This window comes from Mytilus edulis, chromosome 12 (genome assembly GCF_963676685.1).
Source record: "Mytilus edulis chromosome 12, xbMytEdul2.2, whole genome shotgun sequence".
In the NCBI taxonomy this organism is placed as follows: domain Eukaryota; kingdom Metazoa; phylum Mollusca; class Bivalvia; order Mytilida; family Mytilidae; genus Mytilus; species Mytilus edulis.
The window spans coordinates 71,280,031-71,292,225 of NC_092355.1; the positions used below are offsets into that span (position 1 = coordinate 71,280,031).

Below are 12,195 nucleotides of genomic sequence, written 5' to 3' on the forward strand. Positions count from 1 at the left end.
GTTGGTGGTTTTATCCGGGCCCTCCAGCTTCCTCTACCAGTAAAAAACTGGCCGCCACGAAATAGCCCAAAAGTGGCACTTAAAAGTGGCGTTAAAACAGCAACAATCAATCAATTGATTTTAAAGTAACGAAATACTTTAATATATAAACTAAATAGAAATATCTCCTTAAACATATGTTTAACGCAAAGATCAGTGAAAATAGCTTCATAGAATATTTTATACAGTTATTTAGATACTATAACACATACGAACCATGATTGAAATTTAAAAAAAAATCATTCATTTCGCCCTTATTTTCACCCAATCCTAGTTTTCACTAAGTCAACAAGTAAAACTTAGTGGATTGTGGTGTTCAAAGTGCAGTACTGATTCTTGAATCTATATCTATTTTTCATTAAAACAACCTAATTCTTATCTATTTTTGTATGTTCGAGCCTTTTGTCCATTAATCAGGTTCCAATCAAGCAAATTTCAACACTTTCAAGTTGAATAGAAAGGGTTGTTCCAACCATATATTCCCATACAAAAGTATAAGTAGTCAAACAAAAAAAGGGGATCAACCCCGGAACATCCCACCCCTTCCCGGCCGCCACTGACTTATGATCACTGATTAGATTAGATTATATTTTGTTTTAATATTATAGAAATAAATATAACAACTTTAATGAATATAAATCGTAAAATAAAATTAATCTTATTGGGATCAAGTTATATTATATATCCTTATAGTATTCCTTAATTACCGTATTTAGTGAATGTTGTTAATCAAAATGTTAAAAATATAGATGTAAGACTGAAGTTTGTATCGCTATATACATATTAAAACGGATTAAAACAGACAAACTGGTATTTCCCTTTACTTTCATGTTTTTCTTTGTATATTTCAAGAAGAATAAAAGTGTTACCACTCAAACATATCTCAAACATATCTATAGAACTAGGTAACGATACCTGCACATACAATGAATGTCAAGAATCATTGTCATTGTATTAATGCATTTGTTTAATTCAAATGTACATACACGTGTCATTATTATCCTTGTTCTGGAATTCAATTTTTTTTTATTCCCGGAAGCTTTAATGCATACCAAAAGCGAGATATGATGTTGTTTTTGACTAGTTATTCATTACTTGCTGTACTGTATGCTTATGTTGTATATTTGAATCTTTGTTCACGAGAAAACATTTTCGCTGAAATTTTGAATTTTAGATTTTCATTTGAATAAAAAATATTTCGATCTAATACAATTTGGCATACATTAGTTATACTACCGTCACGGACTTTCCTCCATTATTAATTGGCTGTAAATATCATTACTTTTATGACAACAACTCGGTTGAAAAATATTTTATTAATATTTCAAACTTCGGTCATGTAACACTACACATTGAAAAAGAAATAACAACACCCAATCAATAATCTTGTAACATAAGCAATGTGTGATGGACGTGGAATGCTACAAATCACAAATTCATAGAAATATTAAAAATACTTTGAAAATGAGACAAGATTTTAAGAAAATTAAGCAATAGTTTGAAAATGAATCGTATTTCTTAGGAATTTGCAAAAAAACAATAACATATATCTAATGAACCCTAGGGTGATAATGATTGAAAACTGTAACAATGAACGACTCAGAAGTATAGATGTCCACCTTCAATCACGTCAATTTACTTATCCCAGGCATAGATTACCTTAGCCGTATTTGGCACAACTTTTTGGAATTTTGGATCCTCAATGCTCTTCAACTTTGTACTTGTTTGGCTTTATAACTATTTTGATATGAGCTTCACTGATGAGTCTTATGTAGACGAAACACGCGTCTGGCGTACTGAACTATAATCCTGGTACTTTTGATAACTATTTACGAGCATTACACATGTTACATGAACAGTGTTGTGTAATATTGTACTACTCGTGTGAAAGTCTGGGGTTTGGTAACAGTTTTCTACCATACCCTAAAGATATTAATAGTCCCTTGCCAAAATTAATGCATTCCTCTACACCTATAGATAATGATAGTTCCAAAGTTGTGCATCATGATTTGCAAACAATTGTCCATATACTGTTAAAGAAATTATCATTATTAGAAATTGTCATAATGATAAAAATCCTGACAAATGACTTACAATAAATAACCTCTGTCTAACCAATCATATTGATAAAAAAAAATATATTGCTGTTGTGGAAAATGCAAAAGCATCAGCTGATGCTACATATCACATGTATCAACAAAACACACACATTTACTCCCATCAACTAGTCGAAATATACAGTTTATTGACAGTTAATCTTGTTGTTTGTGTCTATATTGAAATCAAATGACGATAAAATGTTCAAAGCAATAACATAAATAAAATAAACAAATGAAAACAAATAATCTTAGTTGATCTTAGGCAAAATTAGTCTGCGTACATCCAACTAAATTAAACCCTAACAAGAACGCACATCACCTCTTCACATATTCTGCATGACACAATAATAACGACACATTGAGAAGGTAAAACACTTTGACATCTTTTTAAGTATTTGTAAGTACTGCAAGTACAAACAGTTTGCACAGTATAGATTTATGATTTATTATCTTTGTACAACAGCACTATACATTAGTTTTGTAATATCCTTGTCCCTTTATCACAGCATATCAAAACGAATGCACATCATCTGCACACAGATAACCTCTGTGGATTTTTTTTTTTATTTTTAATTGAAAGTTAACGTTAATACTTTATTCAACGTAGTCAAATTTTGCACATACATATCTAGCAAGGACCCTAATTTGATAAAATATATAAATAAATATCTACTATCAAATCAATTTGTATGGGCTTAAAAAACAGGATGAAAAGCGAGGCTGGTCGACTGTTTCGCAGTAAGGACCAATAAATTTTTATGTTTTCCGACAAAGTACATGTATTGTTTTTATTCTAAAATGTATACCGATCACTTAAAAATTTAGTTGCTTATATCTAAATCATTGACCCTTATTATTCTTTAAGAAATTGACATAGAGAGGACCGAACAAATGAAGTAGTACGCAAAAAGAAAAATCAACAATTCTGCTTTCTCAACATGGAAGAGGGGTAACAGACTTTTTTGTACAAGTTCAAATAAAGCAAAACATTATTTGTCCACCTGTTATTTGTACAAAACTGACTGATTGCAGGATAATCAGATATATGTTACCTTCCGGATTGTCAATTTATATCACCTGTATGTATTTTAAAATCAAATGTTCTTAATAGTAAAATACGAAGAAGTAATCATAATAATCCATCCATTTTGAAGCATGTATGAATCGAAATTTCACTTCATATCTTTTATAAAAAACAAATCCGGCCAGATGAACTAATTTCAGCTAGTTTCGTTGGTTCGTGTCTTCATATTTGATTTTGGTAAAGTGTATGGCTGTCTCGTTTTAATGTTATTCATTCGTTTCATGTTTTTATCCACATTTTTGCCATTTGATTACGAACACTCCGTTTTGAATTTGCCTCTAAGTTTTGAATTTTATTCGGAGTTGAGAATTTTGTAATGTTACTTTTGAAGTGTTTAAACATTTATATGTAGGTTATTTTATAGCAGACTATACTGTTTTCGGTTTTCACGTTGTTGAAGGTCGTACCTTTCATTTCAATTGCTTAATTCCAATTCATTTAAACCTTGTTTGACAATTGTCTCATTGACAAGCATACCTCATCTCCTTTTATAAACAGTTAGACTATCATTCATATCACCAGATGAAAGGAAAAAATAAAAATTAATTAGTTTTAAACACCGGTCACTTAAACTTTAGTAAAAGTATGTACACACACCAGTTCATACAGTCTATAGTTGGTGTCTATTGAAACAGTATACCCTTTTTTCTTTTCATGACTTTCCTTCATTTTATATGGAAGTAAATATTTGTTTAACGTTGTTCACGTTGTTATTTCTAAAATAAATATAGGTTAAAAAATTATTTACAAAACTTAAAAAATTTGCAATTTTCTTTTTCTTGTTGACGTGCAAAGTCTTCCCTCACAACAAAAAGCTTGATCATAGCACTGAATAGCTGCCTCTGTATTACCATTAAGCTTGTAACATACACCAAGTATTGTTAACGAGTCGGATAGCTGATTAATCGGCAACACGATTCCTTTTAGTATAGTGATACGTAAATCTTCCAATGCTTGTTGTTTATTGTGGTCGTCCCCAAGATGATGAAAACACAAAAATCGTAGACAATAACACATGACCAGAGGAGGAACATATATATCTGACATTTCCACTTCCATTTCAAGTTCGTCAGGCATTAACGGAGAATAACGTAAGAATCTTACACTGTAGATGGTAAATAATCTCATCCTATCTGATATTAATATTTCACTTTCATGGCCTAATTCTTGTGAATATTTCATGATTTCATTAAGTGGATAAGCAACACGGTGTAACCGAAGCAACCCAGGAATACAGCGGGATAATATAAAATCTGCAATTTTAAGCGATTCGTTGTATTGCTTTTCATTATAATAGAACGAAGCATATAAGATCCAACCAGACACTGCATCGCACATCAATCCGTTTTTCAAATATTTGTGGCGTGATTTGTTTAACTGATACATTTCTTTTTGTGATGAAATGAACGGTATAGGTGACGGAAGCCACTGTATCAAATATTGATTTACTGTGGCCTTGAAATTTTCACATATTCCAATTATATATGCAGATGTTTCAAATTTCAACAAAGACTCTATTAGGTTCAATGTTAGATAACAATTATATTCGTGTTCCGGGGCCGTTATCTTTGCTAGTTTATAAAACAAAAGATCTAGTTTTAGTGTAGGATACATACTAGTAAATCTATCTTCCTGTAGAAATATTTCTTTTACATTTTCGATTCCAATATTCTTGATAGCTTGAAGCACTTGCAGTAGAGGTTTATTGTTTGTATAATTCAATTTCCCTAGAAACATATTATGTTCAGGTATAAAGTAGTTAGGACAGTAGCATTCCCTAACCCACATCATGAGTTTGTCGAGACAAAGATTATAACAAATGAGTAAGTTTGAAATTCGAAATGTTTCAATACACACTTCCTCGGACAACCAGAATAAAGAGGTTTTGATAAAGTAAGAGCACAATAAATCTTTAGCTTTGTGGATTTTGTTGATAAAGCGTTTGAGTGTTAATTTAAGTAATCCATAGCATAATAGCTGAGTGTAGTTGAAAGAGTGTAGAAGTTTCTTTTCAGATATTGAAAAAGACAATCGCCAGAGAGAATCATTTTCTTCTACATTTTTTGGACCTACCGCAACCACTAAACATCCACTTTGAATTATTTCATTGATTACCGCAGAACATGGCCACTGTTGTCTGTGTCTATAAATCCAACGTCTTGCAACGTCAGGCCAATATCTTATTCGCAAGCAGTATGCAAAATCAACCGCTTCTAAGCTCTGAGATATACATGGGCCATGAATTGTTACCTGGTGTGTAGAAAAGTTAACCCCAGTAATATTGCTTATAAACAATTTAGTTGACAAGTATAACTTTCCATCCGTGGATTTAATGCAATCTAAAATATTGAAAATGCTTTGCGATTCTACATCACTCACATGTACTAACCTCAATTTTACAAACCCTGGAAGTCGAGAATTGATCTCCATTACCAATGTTGTACAAAAACATTGAAAATCTGCAATGTTTTCATCAACAATTTTTACACCGTTTATAAGAAACATTTGATCTAGATCGCTTCCTGGTAAGTCCAAACCTTCAGCGATACTGCCACTTGTTATAAATGTTATTTTTGTATTCATTTCGCAGTCGACTTTGTCCCTCAGTACAAACAAACGCTGTCTTTTTCGTATTTCTATTTCGGTACCAACTACGTTCACTAGATTATCAAAAAATCTTTTTTCTGTCAAATTAGACGATTGACAGGTAATATAACCTGTATAAAATTCAACGGAAACAAACATTAATTGCATGCATATCATGTAATGGGAACGATTTATTTAAATAGGCCCTCTTAAACAACTTTTAAATGTTACACTGAAAACAAACACTTACCAGAGACAACGCCATGGCTAAAAATAAAAAGACAAACAGGCAAATAATATTACACAAGACACAACATAGAAAACTATAGACTAAGCAACACGAACCCCACCAAAAACTGGGGATGATATCAGGTGCTCCGGAAGGATAAGCAGATCGGTCTTTACATTTGGCACCTGTTGTGTTGCTTATGTTTATTAAAAAAATATGTTGTATAGATAATTGCTAGATTCAGGGACGTGACATATAGTTTACCTAAAATAACTTGTATTAAGGACGATCATAAGAAAATCATGATACAATATGACTTAAACATCTCAATTCTTAATTCGTTGGTGAGTAAATATTATCCATTTATTAATACAAATTTGATGAAACACTATCAAAAAGAAGACACGAACTGATAAACTATTATACACGTCTAACAATTATTGATGCGTACCTTCGTTATGGCAAGTGCACTTCTCCAGATACTCTAAATATTGCCGTGAAGATTTAATAGGATACTGCAAATTTAAAATCCACTGCTCCTTGGCAAATAGTCTTTTTAAACATTGTTTGTATTCTCGTTCGAACTGATGAATCGTCATTCCAAACACATCATTAGTTATTATAATCTGTCCACTAAAAGACCGACTAAGAATTGGGGAGTGTTTACGGTTTCCTGGATATGGAAACCGTTTGACACCATATATTTCCCAATATGATATCTTTTTCATGCCGAAAATGTTTTCATTCACTTCTAAAGAATTCATATCACTGAACATTTCTACAAATTCAAGAAAACATTTTAAATGTAAAAAAAATAACACTTAAATATCAGGTAATAAACCAGACAGACACAGGATATATGATTTAAACGTTTTCATGTTGATATGAGAAACTTGAAATTATATGACAGTAGATTTTGATGTAAGAAAGCCTACGCTTTTTTTATTTTCATATTATTATACGGATATAGTTGGTGTATGAAAACAACCTGAAATTCGATGGTCGTACCACGTTTATTAATTCAAATTTTTCTAAAAATAGCCTTCATTGATTCATTTTATTCGTATTTCACTACGTATATTTTACTGCGAAACTAGGTCATATTAATTTTCACTTTTGCACAGTTGTATGTTATGGATATAGCATAGTAACAACATTATTACCTTGTTCAGATATTATAATTGCATCTTATTCACTCAATACTTATCAATGTATAATATAGGAATTATCAAACGTCTTATTTGCAACTAGAAAGTCACTTGTGTTTACTTTCACCTGTGTGTTTACACGTGCATGTACTATATGTAGAGTGTATTGATTGACCTGACCTATATAACGTTTTCCGAAAATATAGTAAGTTTGAAATTCAAGCCTCGCATAATTAACTGATTCAATATTTTTATTCTATATTTTGTACAACCACGTTATTTAACATACATTGCAAATTATTTGTATAAGCTTATTTTAACTGAACAGAACTTCTATTTTCGATCTTCTATTTGTATGTAGTTTGGACTTTCAAAGAAATTATATATTGTGATAAATAGAGTTGTTTTTTGCATAATATATGCCAACCAATAATTAATCGGGTGACACTTCATCAATGGCAATAAAAACCAACACTAAATAATATAATCAAGAAGGCAGCTTATAGTTGTTTGCAATATACCGTAATGAGGACTTGCTTTGGGCAATACTGACACGCCAGGTGTGTAATAAAAATAAAATAATGTTGACAGTTTTTTCATTGCCTTTCATACCACATCTTCTTATTTTCTGTTCATGTATTTAAATAAATGAGACTGCTATCGAAATTGTACAATAATTTCTTTTTTTCAAAACGATATACTTCTATTATGTGAATAAGTGCAAAACGTTCATTATGCTTATCAAAATTAACATTCATTTGAAAGAGGTTTTTTATACAGGTAGCTTCTTGTTATGTCGATTTATCGATCGTTACATCCCAACTCCTTTGTTCTAACAGGGGTGATCTCAGCCGGATCACCCCTTCCAGATGACTCCAGCTTGATTTGTTTTGTTTTGCATGCTTTCCTTTGTTCTGTGAACTTTTGTCGGGAATGTCAATTCCATAATAAAACGTTTAATTGATTATACGGAAACGACTAACTATCAAAATTTACGTAGAAAAAATCCATTGTCTATGCTGGTATTCGAACTCAAGACCTTTAGCATATCAACTCACGACACATACCACTACACCAGGACGACAGGATACCAACTACCAGTTATTCAACATACTTAAAGGAAGCACGATCTTTTCAAAAGTGTGGCGACTTGGCAGATCTTTATTCAGTGGGGTTTAAACCCTTTTCGTCAATAAGTGAGTTGTCAGACTGATTGTTAAATTTGATTTATTACTTTTTCAAAAGAGGGGCGAGTCGGTAAAGAAGTACTTGGTGTGTCAGTGTCAGATCACCATCTGGCCTCCGGCCATTGGGGTCATCTGACACTGACACACTGCGTCCTCGTGGGATAACTATTACACAAACTTTTTGAAATGTATGGTATGTTGATTTATAAGTTGTTGTCTATGCCGTTCTTCAGGGAGTACAGCATATATACAAAATGTGTAGTGATACAATGTATATATTGTAACGAAAACCGAGCGTTCAGGCTTTGGTGTTAAACTATGAATGTGTAACCCTTAGTGTGTTGCTATAAGAACGTGTTTTATAAAAATGTATAGGTATATATATGAACTAAAGTTGTAACTGGCGACCATCTTTGGTAGCGTGGTACTCTGGTATCGTGGTACATTGTGGTATTCCGGTAGATCTAAGGTTTGTTCTGTAAAGGTTGTTGTGTTACTTTTTGGTATTTCGGTAGGTATCAGTTTGGTTCTGTTTAGGTTTTTTGTAAGAATAACAGACTCGTTAAATAAAAATCAACTTGTATTTACTTTTAGATGCATTTAATATCAACAATTCACACAAATATGATATCTCTCAGCAGTATTCTAGTCTAACAATTAAATACTTTATTAACCTAAGAATATCGTGAATTAAAGAAAATGGATAGCGGGAGTATATAACCCAAAAGTTTACGAACTATAGTCTGGTAATCGTCAAATGGTCAATCAAATTCAATGTCAAAAGATAACGTTTCTCTCGAGAAGTTATTCTTTAAATGCAACTTGTTAAGGAACTAACAAGCCCACATTATACGGAAATAGTCTTGTTACTACTTAGTCTGGTAAATGGTTTCAATACATGTATATTTAAATCGGTTGGAATTAGCTTGTGATACTTGTCCAGGGTAAAGTCGTACTGAAGTCTTATCCGGTTTTTATCCGCCGTATTTATACTTAGGTAAACCAATCTACCGATTTGGTTTACCATTTACCATTTCGGCTTACCATTTACCATTTTGGCTTACCATTCACCGAAATCATCAAATCCGAAGCCGAAGTCATAACAAAATAGGTTATGACGTCATTGTGTTGTACGTCATTTGAAGTATACAATTAACAGGTGTTCCGATTGTTAAAATATAGGCAAGAATAATAAAAAGTTAACAAACATAGTTACACAAGAAATAGATAATAGGAACAGTCAATTAACGGTAAGCTTATAACAACATCATCACACAATTTTAGGGAAAACAAGTTCCATTTCAAGGGATCCCCATTTCGTGACAATATTATTATGTATAAAAAAGAACATGTGGTATGATCGCCAATGAGAACAATGACCACAACAGACTTACATGACACACAAATTAACAATTATATGTCACCGTATGACCTTCAACAATGAGCAAAGCCCATACCGCATAGTCAGCTTTAAAAGGTTGCGAAATGACTAAGTAAAACAATTCAAACGAGAAAACTAACGACCGTATTCACATAAAAAAAAGAACGAAAGACAAATATGTAACACATACACAAACGACAACCACTGAATATCAGGCTTCTGACTTGGGACAGGCACATACATACATAATGTGGCGGGGTTAAACATTTAGCGGGATCCCAACTCTCCCCCTAACCTGGACAGTGGTATAACAGTACAACATACATACGTAAACAAACTATCTTTCAATCTCTACATTGAAAACTTTTTGTTTCTAATATGAAAAAAAAACACATAAATGATTAGGATTTTTTATTTACATTTCAATCTAATGAACATCGAAAGTTTAAAGTTATTTTTTTTTAAATAAAATAGTCTATGTCAAAGGTAAATAAAACGTCTTACCTAAAATTGAATATTTTAAGTCTTACAGATATTCTAGTGTGCATTCGTATGCATAGCTCCAATCTCCATCAGTCCTATATGCGCACTTTCATTTTATACAAATACATTATATTACATGACGTCAGAAGTGTAACCTTGATTTGTACAGGATAATTTACATCTAAATTGTTTACTGTATCGAACGTATGTAGAGTTTAAAAAAGATAACATTGACTTGTCTGTGAAATGAATGCAACCATTTGCTGAACTCTATAATTGCCCGTAAATTCGAATCAATGTTATTTATCTAGGTTGTGTGTCGTTATTAAACATGTTAAACATGTTAAACGAAGAAACAATGTATATATACTTTGTTCTTAAATAAGCAATATCTAAAATAGAAAAGATTGATCAAAGTTTGTTTTCTTTTATAAAGTTTCAAATGATCCGATTTATGGTTTACTGATTCAACTTGTTTTCTTTTTCATTAAAAAGCCCCGAAATTAAACAAATAAGTTTTTTTTTCTCTATATAAAATTGACATAAAACCTACAGTCTTAGAACAATTACTTCGCTGGGCTTCCAAAATGTCGTATATGACTTTTTGTTGTTGCAAAAATTACTTTTTTCACACAAACCGGCTTGGCGGGAGGAAGTCTCTGAAATCCAAAATATCACACATTCACACAAATCAAAACAATTGAAATAAGGCATGTGACAAAATTGCCAATCTCAAATGTTTTGTGAAGTTTGGTTCCCAAATGTTGTATGTCAATTTAAAATAGTTGTAACATCAATTTTGAGAATTAAAGCTTGTAATTTTTTTAGTTATGTAAAAATAACAGGAATAAAGGTTGATTTTATAAGATAGAGAAATTTCAAGTTTTTTTCACAGCCAAATACAATAAAGTGCAAGTTATCATAGAACATTTTGTAAGAATGTTGTTTTTTTTTTGTCATAAACATGATACAACACATTTTGGAAGCCCAGCGACGATAAATTATCATATATATATGTAACACTCAAGAACGTGTCCTCCCCCCCCCCCCCCCCAGTCGTGTCGTTCCCATCAAACGTGTCCGAGTCCCCAAAACGTGTCCACATCGACGTCAATAAACTGTAAATCATGTCTAGTTGTAAAAGGTTGCCAAAGCGTGTCATTTGTATAAATGTCCAAACATGTCAATTCTCCCAAATCTGTCCATTTCAAGTTTGTTTTCTTTTACTTGAATTTTCATTCCTGTCCATATTATAAATATGTAGGTTATTTTGTTATTGTTCTTTTATTATTGTATACTCATTTTACGATTTTTTACTATTTCATTAAAATACTAGAATAAATTACTTTAGGTCTTTTTTCTTTGCGCATTAAAATCGTTGTAGCATTTCACTTTTTATAATGTGCCATCAGTTATATTTTGAAAGGCAATATTATTTTAAAATTTCAAATTATTTCAAAGAGCCTCTATTACAAAACAGAAATTGAAGTAGCTTCCTACTTCAGTCATTAACATATCTATCTTGACTTGCAATTATGTTTTAAGATTAAAATCCCAACTAGTGTTAGGGCCAGTTGAAGGACTCCTCCGGGTGCGGGAATTTCTCGCTACATTGAAGACCTGTTGGTGACCTTCTGCTGTTGTTTTTTTCTATGGTCGGTTTGTTGTCTCTTTGGCACATTCCCCATTTCCATTCTCAATTTTATGAGTTACAAATAACCGTAAAAAAATAAATCCCACTCTTAAATTCACGTTATGATAATAGAATCTAATGAATATATCGTTTTACATTATGTCGTTTAAATTACGAATAAAACATTTGGCACTGGACGTTATGTTTCTTCTTCTTGTGTCTTTAGTGATGCTCGTTACCTAAAATTAATTTAAAAATACCAGAACTGTTAAAAAAAAAGAAGGTCAATTCGACTGAAAGCCCGCCGTTCAATATTCTCGAAGTGC

At 31.9% G+C, this 12,195-nt stretch overlaps 2 protein-coding genes across 2 annotated transcripts in view; one reads left to right on the top strand and one right to left on the bottom strand.

Annotated features, from left to right (window-relative positions):
• The window catches only part of LOC139499281 (uncharacterized), a 740,979-nt gene that overhangs the window by 277,949 nt on the left and 450,835 nt on the right, over nt 1-12,195 (top strand). The window lies entirely within an intron of this gene.
• LOC139499048 (uncharacterized) lies at nt 3,775-10,372 on the bottom strand. The gene is made up of 3 exons (XM_071287712.1): nt 10,258-10,372; nt 6,489-6,815; nt 3,775-5,939 (listed from the first exon to the last, which is right to left on the bottom strand). The coding sequence occupies exons 2-3, from the start codon at nt 6,811-6,813 to the stop codon at nt 3,976-3,978; spliced, it is 2,289 nt and encodes a 762-aa protein (XP_071143813.1). The 5' UTR covers nt 6,814-6,815; nt 10,258-10,372; the 3' UTR covers nt 3,775-3,975.

Excerpts from the sequence above, each read along its gene's own strand:
- LOC139499048 (XM_071287712.1), bottom strand. The coding sequence starts at position 6,813 with ATGTTCAGTGATATGAATTCTTTAGAAGTGAATGAAAACATTTTCGGC. Across the intron at positions 5,940-6,488 it reads GTGCACTTGCCATAACGAAG|GTTATATTACCTGTCAATCG; the intron begins GTACGCATCAAT and ends AATTTTATACAG.